Source organism: Etheostoma spectabile, chromosome 1 (genome assembly GCF_008692095.1).
Source record: "Etheostoma spectabile isolate EspeVRDwgs_2016 chromosome 1, UIUC_Espe_1.0, whole genome shotgun sequence".
NCBI lineage: Eukaryota > Metazoa > Chordata > Actinopteri > Perciformes > Percidae > Etheostoma > Etheostoma spectabile.
Window position 1 is genome coordinate 19,716,260 of NC_045733.1, and position 17,774 is coordinate 19,734,033.

Sequence of the window (17,774 nt, forward strand, 5' to 3'; positions counted from 1 at the left end):
TCTGCAGGGTAAATCCAGACAGCTAGCTAGACTATCTGTCCAATCTGAGGACTATGGTTACCTGGTCCTCAGGTCTCTGCAGGGTAAACCCAGACAGCTAGCTAGACTATCTGTCCAATCTGAGGACTATGGTTACCTGGTCCTCAGGTCTCTGCAGGGTAAATCCAGACAGCTAGCTAGACTATCTGTCCAATCTGAGGACTATGGTTACCTGGTCCTCAGATCTCTGCAGGGTAAATCCAGACAGCTAGCTAGACTATCTGTCCAATCTGAGGACTATGGTTACCTGGTCCTCAGATCCTGCAGGGTAATCCAGACAGCTAGCTAGACTATCTGTCCAATCTGAGGACTATGTTTACCTGGTCCTCAGGTCTCTGCAGGGTAAATCAGACAGCTAGCTAGACTATCTGTACATCTGAGGACTATGGTTACCTGGTCCTCAGATCTCTGCAGGGTAAACCCAGACAGCTAGCTAGACTACCTGTCCAATCTGAGTTTTCTCTCACACAACTAATTTACAGCGGATCCGTGCAGAGCTTAGCACCGTCCAAGACAGTTGTGATTTTAATAACCACTTACTGATAGCTAGAATATTAATTCCATGCATTAACTAAACTATGACTGACACCCCTGTAGACATTTGACATGTCCTACCTTACAGCCATCATGCTGTCTACAGGTCAGGACATGCAGAAGCAGAGCAGAGCTGACTGGGAGGTACTGCGAGGAACATGTCTATGAAGTGTATTGCTCTGGTGTATGTAACACATGTCTTTAGTCTGTTGTCACATTCTAAACTTGGACCTGATGTCAGCTCTTCTTTTTACCCATAGGAGTGGTGTGTGTGTGTGTGGTGTTCGTGTGTGTGTGTGGTGTGTGTGTGTGTGTGTGTGTGTGTGTGTGTGTGTGTGTGTGTGTGTGTGTGTGTGTGTGTGTGTGTGCGTGTGTGTGCGTGTGCGTGTGCGTGTGCGATAGAAAGTGAGAGAGATATGATGGTGTGGGAAAAGGCAGCGCTGGGCTAACGGTTTCCTTTGGACTCAGATGGAAAACAGGCATTTGGCCAAATGACTTCATTCCATCCAGCGTTTCACATCCCTGCATCTCTCCTGGCCTGAAGTCACAAAACCTGTACTATTGGTGATGTACTAGCTGAAGATTATTCTACTGTTGATTTTAAAGGAAGTCATTCTGAATCAAATATTCCAAGTGTTATTGTGATTAAAAAGACAGTCCTTCAACCAGAAGGCCCAGATTTAATCATCTACTATGCTAAAATGTTCTCTGTCAGGGTCCACTTGTGTTATGTCACCGACTGTGACCTCTGACCTTTCTGTGAAGGGAGGTTAGAGGAAACCTTTTCAATAAGTGGCACTTCATAAGTTGTCTTTAAAACAAACGCAACCCAAAGTAAATCCTGTGTAGCAGTAAGTCATTGTCTGACAACTGATATCTATTTGCCTTTATCATGTAATGTAAGTGGATTTTAGTGCACTTTCAAGGTGCAACTGAATAGGCTTGCCCTCAGGTCTGCTGTCAGCCGCCCTGAGGGCTGGAAACAGTCATTCAGCCACGGCATCTTTTAATGCTGCTGAACGTCTCTGGCTGCCTGCCTGCCTGCCTGCCTGCCTGCCTGCCTGCCTGCCTGCCTGTCTGTCTGCCTGCCTGCCTGCCTGCCTGCCTGCCTGCCTGCCTGTCTGTCTGCCTGCCTGCCTGCCTGCCTGTTTAGAAACAAGGCAGCCTGCCCCGGCATACAAAGACCAGTCCGCTTTTTATTTCTAAACCAGATGTGTTTTTACTGGGTAAAGTTTAGATTCCCCCAGCGCTACAAATATGCACTGGGCCGGTCAGAGTCTGGACTGCCAGCTTTCAGAGGGGGGGGGTTGGTTCTTCACTCGATGGCTGACTGAATGGTTTGCAGGCCTTCTAACCGGCAGGAACACTTGTTTGGTGAGTGTATGGTTGGCTGACTGGTAAATGGCTGGCAGCCCAAGCTGCTGTCACCTTGTGCCTCTTGATTTGTACTGGAACATATTCTTACCTCCTCACCTCCACTCATCGTACTACAGACCTTTTCCCTTTGTCCATTGGGCTTCTTTCTTTTTTTGAAAGAGGTGAGGACATTTTTTTCTTATACGACAGGCTTAATGTTTTTTGTCACACAAACAAAATATATCACACCCAGGGTAGACGTCACAGCAACATCACGTGACACTTCTTTAGATGACTGCAGTCAGCAGTCAAAACTGTCAAAGCATGACAAAAAACTTTAAGCCTTTCATAAAAAAAGAGCATCCACACACTGCCCCCCACACTTAATACAAACTGCGATTATACACACACTCACACGCACATATGCACACCCACATACACACACGCATGCACGCACGCGCGCACACACACGCACACACACACACACACACACGCACACGCACACGCACATACACACGCACACGCACACGCATGTTTTTCTTCTGTGGATTGTTGGAGCAGTTGATGCAAGGACAATTTCTGTGTGGACAGAATAAAGTTGTATCTTATATTATCTTACACTGCCCAAATAGAGTTAAACATGATCAATGTATAACTTGAACAGCAGGTACTTCCACAAATGCCCCTCTCTAGGAGAAGTGCCCACTTCCTGTCCCCATAATGCTTAAGAGTTCAGTTAATTCTATAATCTGTGTTCAGTTCTGGGAGCTCACAGCGTGTAAACAGTCTATGAAAACACTTAAAGCTGCTCTGCCTTTACTTTGGCTTTAATCTGTATTTTGTTCAGGATCTTTGTTTCTATCTGAAGTTCTGCTGTCACTGCTTTGCTGTAAGGTCAAGGCATTTAACCTTATGTAATATGTTGCAATCATTTGACTTCTGAGCAGTTGCTTTGCATACGTGTGTCTGTGTGTGCATGTGTGTGTGGATGTGTGTACTGGTGCCCTCTGTGACCAGCTAATCTTTCCTCATCAGCTTGTTTGTTCTCTCTCAGCGGGCACTGTTTGATATCTAGACACAGCTGTGAGGAAAACAAAAGCCTGTGTGTGCCGTCTGCATGCATCTGTGTGTGTGTGGGGGGGATTTTGTTGTGTGCATGTGAGACTTGATGAGTGAAAAAAGGAGCACAAGTGTTTGTAATAAGTCAATAAATGTGCATGCATGCAACACTGTTGGCTGATGGAGGAGAGTTGGAAGTGTCACTGTGTTTGTCACAACGTGTATGGTCACAATGGGTACTATGACACACACACACACACACACACACACAGACACACTTAGCACACACACACGCCACTCTCAGACCTAGACAACGGAGCTCAGTCTTTCTCTTGGTCTCAGCAGACTGGTCACTAGTGTGTCCTGGGACAGTCGAGGGTTGGTTGTTTAGAACGAAGTATTCCAGGAGGGAAGACCTCGCTGCTGGGTTAGGACCCACTCATCCTATGCTGTCTTCATTCTTGGTTTATGTTTAACCTCCTGACTTGTATTTTATTGTTCTGTCTCTGTTCCCTAGTTTGATCAATAACTGCATTGTATGTAATCAGATTAGTATTGACTTGTTTCCTCTTTTTATTTGTAGCAGTCTGATTTTTTGACAGTGTCTTTACACTACAATGAAAACTGCTATAGAGAGTAATTACAAAATGTAAATACATTGAAAGGCTATTGCTCAAATTCCAAACATGCTGGTTTGAGCCTCTTAACCATGAGGATTAGCTGTTTTTTTGTTTAATAGCATTGTATGTTAAATATTCCTATTTTTTGGACTGCTGGTCTGTACAAAATAACAATTAGAACACCCTGGGCGCCGAGGAAAGTGTTCTAGGCTTTTTCACGTTGTTTTATATATTGTAGACTTTGCAATTAATTGGTTAATAAAATTAAAAAAAATATATATATATATATATATGGACAACCTTTGGCAGAGCCAGGCTCCAGTCTATGCCAGACTAAACACTGAACATGAATTGATAAAATCACATTCTTCACTTCACACCCCAGTATAGTACTTGTCAGCATCACAGAAACAAGGTTAACTATATAAACAACCCAAGGGACTGTTCCTTCTCACTGATCCGATCAAAGCGGGATCCATACAGTGGCTGGAAGGAGAGTGTACAGCATGTGTGGTGTAAGTGCAGCCCAAGAGTTGGCTTGGTGGGCCATGGTGCAACAGCATCTTTGTTTTGTTCCTCTTTCAGATTAACGACAAGGAACGGGTTCATACTGCGTCTGGAGGTCTTACACAGCCTAGTTTAAAGGGACTCGCTAAAGCCTGTTGGTCTCAGCCAGGCTTAACCTGGGTTTACTAGACTTGGAAGTTAAATGGGAATATGTAAGGGGGGGCACACAAGCTACTATAGCAAGAAAGAAAAGGAGCAAACCATTGAAGGACAGACCATACAAATATTACCATCTCAGTTCACAAATCACTTGACTTCTTAAAAAATGCCATGTTTTCAGGTCTCTGCTAAAGAGCTTAGTCTTAGCAATCTAGCTGTGTTAATATATCATTTATCTATTTTTAGCTAACTTTGTTTGTATTAGATTAGATGATACTTTATTCATCCCACAGCGGGGAAATTCCCTATAAGAGACACATTCTAAATCAGAGCTCCTCATCTGTATCTACATGCCGTTGATGGAGTTCATTATAAAACAATATGCTTCTCTGAGTGTCTGTTGGTTTACATTCCAGCTGCCACTCAAATCTGTAGAGCTTTGGCCAAGCTGTTGAAACTTTTTTGTTGCCTGTGAAAGGGGGGGAGCCTGTGGCTTTCTTGCACACACACACACACACACACACACACACACACACACACACACACACACACACACACCACACACACACAGCTGTTGTATAGACACTCAGACCACAGAGGAAGCAGAGTCCCAGGGTTGTGTGTTTACAGCCAACCACAGATCTCTGACGAGCAGTAAGTGTGTGTGCGTTTGAGTTGGTTACAGTCTAACTGCGACTTCTGAAAGCTGAAAACAGACCAAAGTTAGACCTTTCCAAACAGTTCCTCTAGGAGGTGGAGCCGGAGCGCCACTAAATCTGATGAATAGTCCGCTGTTCTAGAGAGTGTCTTATCGTTGCCACCCATCCTGTGCACTGAGCAACACTTCCTATCTGCCACGCTGGTCTGCATCATTATTTCTTTGTGGGTGACGGTCACATGTTGCTGAGGCTGATTCAGTGTCTTCCTGTTTCTCTGTAGATCCATCGAGACAGAGAGGCGTCGTTCCATCAGTCCATCAGCAACACTCAACACTCAGGTAAGATTTACTCTTAGCCGCTAATTATCTAACCTCTTTTGTCAGAATTGGCTATGAATTTTTTTGTGTGCATGTTTTTGTTCTGATTTGTTTTATTTATTTAAGAGGATTTTTGTACTGTATAGTGCTTAAAGCCACACTGCAAGGTTGTAGTGAATGCAGACGTGGCTCATCTATGCATTAATACTTCCGCTTTTTTAAAGCCCATTTAAGTTCTAGCCAATTGATGTTTGGCCTTGTGATGTTTAAAACAGTGTGGTTGAGGTGTCACTGACACAAAGCAACCGTAGACTACTTCAGCGTTTGAGCTTCAGCATTTGGCTGGACTACCTGAGTGCTGTAATGGTGATCGAAACCTTGGAGATGGTTTTGTTGTTGTTGAAAAAGGTAATTCAGAGTACCTCTTTTAAAATACATTAGCAGAACATCCACTGTAAAATCTTATATAATACACTGTATCAGCAAGGCCTAACACTAAGACAGAAGGCTGCTGACTGAAATGTACTAAACAGAGTGAATGACTTAAAGATTGTGTGTGACTAAATGAGCGGGACCTTGTTTTTATCCCATGAACGTAAGGACGTGGATACATGGCTCTAGCATGAAGATGATGTGTTACATGTGTTGCCAACTCTGCCGGTTGGTGACACTTGGTAACCTTCTAGTTGACCCTACAGTGTTTTAGGAAATTACTCTGTAACATAGCTAATTATTGTGAGTGACAGTGGAGAAACAGCAGGACGGACTGTAGAAACCTGGTGGACAGACATGTGATGTTAGAGCAACAACAGCTAGTGGTAGCTAGCCATTGTCTAGACATTACCTTGGCTAGTGTGTATGTGTTGTCATGCATCTGGTCTTTCCCCCAGTTAAGGTAAGTCTTTAGTTCAATATTAGTTGTTTTTCTAGTTGTTTCTGTTTTTTTATAAATGTATTTCTGTGTAACAAGACTAAGACTCTACAACCAAGCTAGCAGCTCTTTTTTAGCTGGTGCTAAATGCTAACATAAGCATGCTAACATGTTTGCAATGGAAATTTTAACATGCTGATGTTCAATAGGTTATACTTACAATGTTCATGTTAGTTTAGCATGCTAGCACAACATTTTAGCACCTCTCACAGCTGAGCTTGTATGGAAATGTTTTATGTTTTGTAAGTTATCAGCCATAAACCAAAGGATTAGACAAATTTGAAGTTTGACCTCATGGTGGTACAAGATAAGCTGTCAGGGGATCACCAGAGTCATTAGGTGTTATCCTCTGGGGGTCATGAATCTCTCTACTAAATTTAATGGCAATCCCTTAAATCGGTGTTGAGATTTTTTGGTCTGGACCAAAGTGGTCTACCGACTGACTGGTCAAGTGACCCTTCCTAGAGCTGCGTTGCCAGGCTTTGTGGCTAAAAACAACATTAGCTCACTCATCATTGCAGTAAAAGGATGATTGTTGGTGTTGTAGCTGTGGATATATTTCATTCAGTATATGAGTCATGACTGTAAAAGAACATGTTAAATATTGACATATACATATGTATGGGCAACAGTCACAGTAAGATAGGAAAACAGGATAGTATGAGAAAACAAAAGTATGAGAAAACAGATGAAACATCAGTCTTTCAGACAGAGAAAAAGAGAATATGGTTTTAATTGATGAGATGAAAAAATAAAAAGGGAAAGAACGGAACTCTTTCCAAAGATGGAAAGAGAATGACAAAGAATAGGAGGGTGGGTGAGGGTGGGATTTCCTCTGTAGCAGCTGGGAGAAGTCGGCATCACTTCCTTTTTGGTGAGAGTATATATATCTCTCTCCCTCACTAAACTCATCCAACGTAGGTTAGCAACATCAGATAATAACAAGAGCCATGGCAGCAAACTGACTGCCTGGCTCGTAGATCTCCAATCCTCGATTCACACACATGAGCACAATAGAACAACACAAAATAAACAGTTCCCACATGAGACAGGGACATGTGATGTCCGTTGCATGTACACATGTACATGTGTACTAATTTACTGTTCACAATTGAGCACCCTATTTAAAGCCATGCAGGCAACATGGCCCTAGGGTTGGCAATGATCAGCCGTGTGGTTGATCAGCCCTCCACTGGAAATATCTCAACAACTATTGGATAGATTGCTTTGGAATTTTAGAAGGGTTTTCATGGTTGCCCTAGGTGCTGACATTAGCATTTAGTCTAGCTGAAGCACAAACACTGCAATGTAAAACGTACATTGGATTAACATCACTTACCATACTCTACACTCTACATGACGCTTGAGATTATTAAACTAGACGTGAGGAAGGAAGTTGGGGTGTTGACCTTCTTTTGTCAATGTCAAAGGTCAGTAGAAATGGGTTGACCCAAGCTCAGGGTGGAGAACTCCCTGATAATCTGCTCTGCTTGAGGGTTACAAGTATCAGCCAGTGTTTAACCAATTTCTTCTTGCATGTTTTCTCCATATGTTAATTTCAAATGTAAATGTGTCTGTATTGAATATTAAGTGATATAAAGTAACATTGTGTAAGTACGGCTATACAAACTCAGACACAGCAGCAAAGACAACATAGAAGGCATCCAAGAGCACTTGATTGACAAGTTTATGCAAAGCCTCAGTCTCAGCGCATGCTGTGTATTGCCTGTGGTGTGTGATGGGTCTGGATCTGCATCCCATAATATAGCTGGTTAATGTGTTTTTGGAAGGCCACAGCTTGGTAGTGTGCCTGGCTGCCTGCGGTTTGCTAGCCTCTGTTGAGAGTCTTGCTGCTGATTTAAAGTGTTGTTTGTAATGTTGCATGGTATTATATTTATCACGAGTGAAGCTTTGTCCTCTTTAGCTCAACTTCATTCAGTAACCCTCATTTATATAGGAGGAGACACGCTGGGTGTGCCTTCGATTCCAGACAAAAATAATACTGTGTAAGAGAAAACAAAGATATAGGAGTAAATGGTGGTTTAAAATGAATCGCAGTAAGGGTTTAAATTACAGTTTGGTTAAGTAGTGTACTTCTCTCTGAAACGTGGGCAAGGAAGACAGCAGAGGACAGATTTTTATTTCAGTGAACATGGCAAGCTATGTGACATGCCAGCAGCCTCTTGACAAAATTGTGAGGATTTTCCATTATGCATTAAAACAGTTTGACCATTTTATTACTACATTCATTTTGTGAATGAACACACCACGCTGCTCTACATTAAGGGCTTCAAAAAGGTTTTTGGTGTGGCTCACTTTGTATTGCTCAGACCTCAAAGTACTCCACATCAGAGGTGGGTAGTAACAGTTACACTTACTCGGTTACATTTACTTGAGTACGTTTTTGAAAAAATTGTACTTCTAGGAGTAGTTTTAAATCACTATACTTTTACTTGTACTTGAGTAGATTAGTGAATAATAAACTGTACTCTTACTCCGCTACATTGGGCTACAATGAGCTCGTTACTCGTTACTACGCGTCATTGTTTTTACCCCCGCGTACGTCTCATTTTAATGTTTTATTTTGAAAGAGAGAGAGAGAGTCTTCCGCTGAAGGCTCTGCCACGTGACTGTGTTTCACCAATCAAACGTTGTTGTGCAGTCACGTGACCATACTCGATCTCAGCAGTGCGACAGGTTAGCTTTACGATCGTAGCAAGTCAAAGATGTCAGAATCAACCGTCGCCAAGGCAACGCAGACCAAGAGGACCCCCCCCCCCCGGCCTCATAGTGAAAGCATGGTTACCTTAGGAAAAGTGTGAAACAGCAGCTACATTATTTGGCGTTTAGTGTTGAACAAAACAAACGGACATGTTAGCGTCCAAATACTCAACATCTAGCCTGAGGAGACCTAGCGGTAACTTTAGTTTCTGCTGTGGATGGGTGGATGTTTGTCTTTAAGTATGTTTTACACATGCAGTATCCATCCAAATTTGATGTGACAAGTCTCTCACTTAAGCTATTTTGTAATTAATAAATTAATTTTAATTTATTTTATTGATTGGATGAACTATAATTTGCCTAAATATGATTATTTTGTATTTTTGTCGGTCTGATTGATGCTTGTGTTATAAATAAATCAGACGTTACTCAACAGTTACTCACTACTTGAGTAGTTTTTTCATCAAGTACTTTTTTGTAATTATTTGGATGACTACTTTTACTTTTACTTGAGTCTTATTATTCTAAAGTAACAGTACTTTTACTTGAGTACAATTTGTGGCTACTCTACCCACCTCTGCTCCACAGTGGCTTTTCAGCATTGTAGAATAAGTGACTAGCTGCCGTCACGCAAATATTCTCTATCTGCAAAAAGTAAGCCCAGTTGCTCTAATTTAACATGTCATGTCCTTAGAAAATACAGGACAAGAAAATATGAGGGTATACGGAAAAATAAGGTTCTATCTGTAAGTGCTGATAAAATCTGCACTTAGGGAAACACTCAGGTAGCCTCAGTGGCAACTTATCTCGACGAACTGAATATGAGACAGCGATGGATACTTTATCTTGTTGGTTATTTCTTCCCACATTCATTACTTCAGACTGAATAATTAGTTTGGATCATATCTCTCTTGCAATTTTTCTTCTACAGCATTCATCTCACAACATACATTTCTCCTCCTGAGTTCAGCCTGGCTTCCTTTTTAATGTCCTACTGTACATTTTTAACTGCATTGGAACAGCAGTAACTGTTTGGATTGCAAGCATTTTTTGATTGATTGATGAGTAGTTACACCATTAGCATGGCAACGAGCTGTGAGAAGTGCGTATGAGTTTTTGCATGACAGTATAGTGATATATTTATACATAGTAGTATATAACTAGTCCATGTGGGTGATGTGAAATGATGATATGATATTTTTACTGTTGTTTGCTTGCACTGCTGGTATTCTAGAGAGTTTTCTAAAAAAGAAAGTTTTTTTCTGTACTGACCCCATTAGTCTCTTAGTAGATGTTGCATATACTGGAAGTCAAAGTAATGTCTACAGCTGGTTGAGCGGATTCACATTCACCCAACAATCTCAACCACCCACTGATTCATCAGACCGCTTTACACCTGTTCTGTGTGTGTGTGTGTGTGTGTGTGTGTGGAACAGAGAGAGGAAGACAGCTGTCAAAACTCACATTCCCCTGCTAGTTTTGGTGGACAGGTGTGAGGGGGTGGAGTCCAACAAAAACTCCCAGCATCCACTTCTGTCACCAACACTTACACTCCGTTAACACACACACAGTTACATTTTGGGATCCTCCATTCATAGTGGGCATGTGATGTTAGAAAATATGAAGACCAAAGGGTAAAATGTATTGCTTTAACTTTCAAAACCATCTTGGTCAAGCTTAAGCTCGGCAGCAGCACTTGGGGTCAAAGGTCAGTGTAGTTTTCATCTTTGGAGTGCTGTCTTTTCCACTGTGTTGTAAAGAAAAGCTACTTTTGATGATGTCATGAGGTGACTGTCCATATGACATCCCCTCTTAATGCCCTGTGTATCTCTGTGTGTGACCTTTCTACTGCAGAAATACTTCTACAATAGAGAGGAAAACCCTTTGCTCTCTCTGCTGCGGGATACAAACACACTAATATGGAGACACTCATTTCCTAAATCAGATTTAAACCGCTGACACCTCTGATTACAAGATTCAGAATTGAATATTATTTAGTTTCTAAGCGCTTTCAAGACCTGTAATGAGAAAGTATTGATTAGGTTAGTTAGATAGGAGTGTGTGTGTGAGTGCTGTGTTTTTGTACTGGTTAATATTGGGATCCTTGATCCTTGCTGACTTGGGCTTAGCAGTCCCTTGGTTGTAGGGCTGATGAGGACCCGACTGGATGCCCCACCTCTTCAACACATCTATGCTTTCATGCAGTTGCAGTAAGCAACTAATCCGTTTCAGGAAGTCTATTACTGTGCCCCCCGATTGCTTGTTTTTTATTACAGTGTAACCGATTCTTGCCAAAATGAAGGGCTCTGTCACTGACCACTCCCAATTGAGTCCTTTGTCCCATCTCCTGATCCCCGGATGGCCCTGTTCTCTGTGCAGCTGCCTGCAGCTAAATCTTCCTGGAGTGCCCGCTTGTATCACAGGTCATTGCCATTGGTGCAAACACACCAGCCAAGACACAGGGCCGCTGGTGTTTTTCTCACCTTGTGTCTGTGTCTGAATGTATGTGTGTCATTATGGCAAAACGGGGTCCTGGAGAAACTTACTGTAGCGGATTCTAACACAGAAGCAGTTATGAGTACTTTGCCAGGTGTTTATATGTCTGTCTGTCTGTCTGTGGCCAGATGTTGTCACCACGATAGCATCACAACCACGCAGGATGCAGCCAGGGAACTTTACCTGTGTGTAGTTGAGATCCAAATGAAGGCCCAGTTTGAAAATGGCTTTGGTCCAAGCAAGGGCCCCGGAGGTAGAAGGGTAGAGAGGAGGGAAATGGCCCCCCCCCGCCCAACACTGTGGCCCAATAATGCATCATGGCTGGTGTGATCCCATTGCAAGATGGCCTCTAGTTAATTATTGTAGACATTTTCACACAGTATCCTGACACACAAGGAACTTCCTCTTGTTCATATGAGCACAGGGAAAATGTTCCTGAGGGATAAAGAATAACTTCCGCTTTCTCTGGCAAAAATAGACATAAGAAATCATAAGAAATGATGCAAAATAACAAACTCAGTGAGTGATCTCATCCAGTTGTTCTTGGCATCTGGCTAAAGTCAGCCTACTGTTATACATCTGTAGTCGGGCACAATCTTCCTCTTTTAGTTCACATCCTTACATTTACAAAAAACTACAGTGCCACAGGGCTGTTGCATAAGAAATGTTGTACCGTGTGCAGACTTTAGGAAGCATTACTTCTTTTTAATGAGGGGACGTTTAAAAAGAAACATCTGGAATAGTGTGTTTAAACCCCAAAATGGCTTATGGTGGGTTGCTGTTGAATACCTCTATGTTTAAACGAGGATGTGAAGATATTTAATGTGCCATATCGCTGGCTATGATTCAGGTGGTGACTTACTCAAGTACACATTGATGTGGCCGTTGATTGCACACACTGGGCTTGAAACTGTGCTTTCTCTCATTGCTCCTTGTAACTTTAAAGCTAATACAAAATAGTGCAGAATGTCTTTGTTAGTCTGTCAGTGTCCAGTTGGCCCCATGGTGATGCTATCCTCTTCATGAAAGCTGGTCTGCAGTACATCAGTACCATTTTCAGTTGTCATTTTCTCTGAATGAGATTGTAACTTCAGTTCTGCTCTCAGGCCTTTGAAACACACAAACAGCAGTTGTTTGCCTTTGCAGTAAAGCCACAGATGGATATAGTCAGGACAGTGGGCCATTGATCCGCCAGGCTTTCACACCTTCTCAGATTCCCAGAAGTCTTTTCACTGATGTCTAACTGACCCGCTTATGTATCTAACTTTAATCAAGAGTTCGTACCTTCATACTTCTGATTGAGTTAAACAGGTTTCTACATCAGATTGATCTGTGTTTCCCACCTGCTATATTTCATTATTTCATTATTAACACATTGTTGGTCTGTCCTTTTAGGAGCCTCACAGTCTTCAGCATTTCCCAGTTTGCCCAGTAGAAGCAGCAGTGCCACCAGCTGTCCGTCCACAGCTCACAGGGAACTCTGGCAGCGACATCGAAAGCTTCCTAAACACTGAGCCGGGATATGACGGTGTCTTCAGAAAGGTCAGACTCAAGGTTTTGTCTTTGTGACCAGTGTTCACACTTTGCCTCCAGGACACACAAACTGGACTGACAACTCGAGTTTTGCTAGTTGTATTGTGTTTACAAGCAAACTCCCCTAATCCCACTTATTCATAATCAGTGTTGAGTTCATTATAAACAATGCCCTGAAATTATAACAATGTTAATATGAGGGAAGCAGTGATGTTGTTAAAATCTTTGTTTCAAGAGGGAATATTTGGGGCACAGAAATGAACTAGAACAAAAATATCAGAAAAACAACAACATAGCTCTTATTTGTTTCTGTATGAGCAGCGGCTAGCTGGTTACAGAATTAAACTGCAAAACAATCAATAAATACATGTAAATAATTGACAATGTGTAAGCTTTGATTTAGCCGTGAATTCAGGGTTTAACAAGTTGTACCTGTGCTCCAAATATCCAGTTCACTCAAGCTGAACATGAATATATATATATATATATATATATATATAATTTGTGTGTGTGTGTTTGCCCTATCAGGATTATATAGAATATGGAAAGTACTGTAGCTATTTTGTCGGTCTAGGCTTGACTATTAATTCATCAGCGCCCCAAGGCTGAGATGCCAAACGTCTACTAAGCATCTTTTTAAGCCGACAGCTCTACCCTGCTGCTGGGGGAGTGCAAGCCGTGGTCCCTGCTGTCACTCTGCTGCTGTTGAAAGTGTTGAAGCACTTGAAACATGCTCATAGTAATGTGAACTGAATTTCCTGTTTGTTGTAAACAACAATGGAAAACGTCAGCACAGAGAACATCAGCTGCCCTGAGAATATAGTATGACGCTGAAGGTTAAGTGACAGGGATGACCAAAATGGGCCATAACATCCACATGCTTTGATTCCACACAAAGACCACAGCAGCTAAATTCAGCTGCAGTAAGAGAGGATTAATGTCTTCACTGATCATCTTTTGTAAGATACAATACTGTACATTTTCTAGAAGCAGTAGAATAATTAGCAAAGCAACTCTAAGGAACTCATGGCATTGATTCCAGTAACATATCAGTTGAGTGAGTGTCATGTCCATGTACCCTTGAGTCCGTGTAACTTTAAATGCTCACTGGTGTTTGTGGATATGGCAATATCTAAGAGCATAACATATCAAATAAAGTTAAGAACTCAGCTGCATCCTTCTCCCAGCTCTAAAGCTAAAGTTATGTACCTCAGAAACATGCAGTCAGAACACACACACACACGCACACACACACACACACACGCTCTCCTGTGGTCTCACAGGAAGTCGTGTCCGCAGCATCAAGCAGATCTTTCATTCCCAGCTCTCTAACAGAAGCAGCTCTATGCTCGGCTCTCTCACTGCAGCTGGCAGCACAATAGGCTCAGTTAAAGCTCACACCTACAAATTAGCTCTGAATGGACTATACAATACCTGGGGGTGTGTGTGTGTGTGTGTGTATGTGTATGTATATGTATATGCGTGTATGTATGTATATATATATATATATATATATATATATATATACATACACACACAACTTATATAACAATTTCCTGGGAAAGGTTTGTTTTCACAAGGTTGCCATCATTTATTGGTGTTTGTTTTAATGTCAGTGTTTCTATAAAGTGGCTCTGGCTCATTATCTGGAAGCTTTGCCATTTGGTCCTCATTATATCCCATTCCTGTGGGTTAAATAGCTCTACAGAATTCTCTTAATTCATCGTATGCTACAGTGAAGAAATGCTGAAGGAGATACAATACATCGACTGAGATTTATTAACAATAATTTGAAGAGCATCTGTTCTTTTCAGTTCTATACTATTTTCAGTTCTATTCTAGTGCATTGTGTTCTGTTCTATAATATACCATAGCATTGTGTTCTGTTCTCTATTTACTGCTCTGTAGTATTCTGTTTTATTATGTTCTATCCATAGAAATGAAATGGATTAGTTTCTGTTTCTATCCTATTCTGTTCAATTCAATTCAATTCAATTTTATTTATAGTATCAATTCATAACAAAAGTTATCTCAAGACACTATACAGATAGACCACACTCCAGAATTTACAAGGACCCAACAGTTCTAGTAGTCTCCTCCAGAGCAGCAACAGTGCGACAGTGCTGTTGTATCCTGTTATTATATTCTTCATATATGTGGTTGTTAAAATAGTGAAATTGCCTCATATGTTTTATGTGTCCCCCAGTTACTGTAGCCAGATGACCAGGATGTGTCAGGGTTCAGGCCTCCTTCCTATGTGTTTCTGTGAGCTGAAATACTGCCAGTTGTAGTACTCTTTTCACTGGAGTGCTCCTTTATTAGATGTGGAATGGATGTGAATACCAAAAGAAACCAGCTATTTTTACACATATTAAATCAATCAACATTTTATTAGAGTTTGGCACTGATTTCACTTATTTTTATATATTTCTTGTGGCTCATGATAAACTGTCACTTACAGGTGCTGCTTCTTTTACTTTGACAGTTGTCCATTAGCACATGATTCTGAATGGGCAGTCAGGCTTTTCAATACATATACATATATATATATATATATATATATATATATATATATATATATATATATATATATATATATATATATATATTAGGGGTGTGACGAGACGCTTACTCCACGAGACGAGACACATCACGAGATTGGGGTCACGAGAACGAGACGAGATTTTAAAAAAAAAATTAAAGAAATCCTTTATGAAATATATGAATGGAAAATAGTTTTTATTCAACTGAAAAATCACAAAATGCAAAACAATTTAGGTGCTGTATACTGTTTATTTAAAAAAAAAATAAACAGTATAAATAAAATAATGTGTAAATAACAGAAAAATAACACTTTAAATGCAAACAGTAAGTGTATCATAACCAAAGTACTGCTCTCTTAAAACTACAAGTGCAAACAGAAACAAATTTTTAAATTTTTTTTTAATGTTTTCGTCGCGGGTGCAGTAGTTAGTAGAGAGCTGTGGTGGTGCTGGAAGTGTTTTTGCATAGTGCTCGTGTTAGCCGTGGTATACGGCATTTTTTTCTTACAATGTTTACATATTGTGTTCGTCTTGTCTGTCACTCTTTCGCCGTTTATCATTTCCGCAGGAAAACCAAAATGTTGCCACACTAATGATTTAAAAGTGGCGGGGGGATCTCCAATAGTAATTTCACGCTCCATCACGCTGACATCACAGCGCCTCACGAGACAACTTTTCACCTCGACGAGAAATCTCGTCACGTTTTAATCTCGCGAGATCTCGTAAAACGAGATCTCGTCACACCCTTAATATATATATATATATATATATATATATATATATATAATATTTATAGTATAATATATTTTTGGGATTTCTGCAGAACGATGAACCAGTGACAGGAGGAGACAGTGCCAGCGAGGTGTCCGTCTCCTGTTCCTCGGCAGACGACACCGCCAGCATCGGTCTGTCCAGCTCTAGTCCCGAGTGCAGCCAGGGCCTGGAATGCAGCTGGAGCCCAGAGGAGAGCATCCAGACTGGGGCTCCTATCACTGCAGGACTGGACAGTGGTTGTGGGGGTGGTGGAGGAGCAGGAGAAGCTGAAGAAGAAGCCAAAGACAGAGTGACCGAGGTGCCACGTCGCTCCTGTCTACTCCGGAACAGTATCCGCTCCCTGTCGCCTCTTCGCCGCCACAGCTGGGGGCCTGGGAAGAACAACGGAGGAGAAGCAGAGATGAACCACAGGAGGTGAGGCCGAGAAGGAGACCCGATTATACTTGATTCTTTAAGATGAAGGATTTCTGATGACATTGTGGATGGAGTTGAATTGATAGCGAGATAGGAACGTTACTTCTTTGTCCTCAACATTGGCTGCTGGTATTAGTCAGTGTGTGTTTTAGTAGACCTTATGTGTGCAGATGTCAGTATTATTAGTGCTTGTTGATGTCATTCACAATGTGCCATGTTAAATGTTTCCTCTTCCTGCTGTGAGCAGCTGTGTTGCCATTTGCCTGGTGTTGTTAAGAGGGCTACCAAAATTGTGCGCACACACACATGCATACACACAATGACTCAGAGACACACCCACAGCAACATGTACAGTATAGTCATCAGTTCACACATACTACTTCACTCCCACATTGACACACTAAGAACATAATGCAGTTTTTGTGCTAAGCTAAGATAAGCTAACTATCTCCTGGTTTCAGCTTCCTATATGAACGTGGTATCAATCTTTTCATCTTACTTTAACTCTAAGAAAGCAATAAGCGTATTTCCCAAAATGTAAAAACACTTTTTCGTTAAGATCCTGATTCTGAAGAAATGCCTTTTTTCCTCCAACATGGTGGCCTGCGCCTCAGAGCTCCATACACACAATGGTGCCAGAGATATCAACCAACTAAAAAGATTATGGTTCCATCAGAAAATGAAATAGTTTATTTGTCATTCATTCATTTATTGATTCATTCATTGATTCATTGATTGATTCATTCATTCATTATGTCCTTATTGACCTGCCATCCCCTCATTTACCAACTCCTCTCACCCATCATGCACCCCCCTCTCTCTCTCTCTCTCTCTCTCTCTCTCTCTCTCTCTCTCTCTCTTTCTCATCCATCACCTTCAGTTCTGCCCATAGCCCTGGTGAGAGGAAGCTGACCTTTCACAGGAGAAGGTACTAATTAATCCCATTCAGTAGTTAATCTGATGTTAAGATTGACTTGTTGTCGGGTGACGTGCAATGGCAAATTCATGTAGTGTAGCCTATGTGGATCTCCCACCTTTAATGTATGCTTGCTGAACTACTGCTGCATGGGGCTCCATCCTTTAAGGCAACTGTGCTGAAAACTGTTCTTTTC

General features: G+C 41.4%; 1 protein-coding gene across 1 annotated transcript in view; it reads left to right on the forward strand.

The window, feature by feature from the left end:
* akap13 (A-kinase anchoring protein 13) overlaps positions 1–17,774 on the forward strand; it is a 103,902-nt gene that overhangs the window by 45,919 nt on the left and 40,209 nt on the right. Inside the window, 5 exon segments of the mRNA XM_032523208.1 lie at positions 5,214–5,271; positions 12,794–12,876; positions 12,878–12,940; positions 16,298–16,662; positions 17,543–17,590. Of these exon segments, the coding sequence (XP_032379099.1) occupies positions 5,214–5,271; positions 12,794–12,876; positions 12,878–12,940; positions 16,298–16,662; positions 17,543–17,590 (617 nt within the window).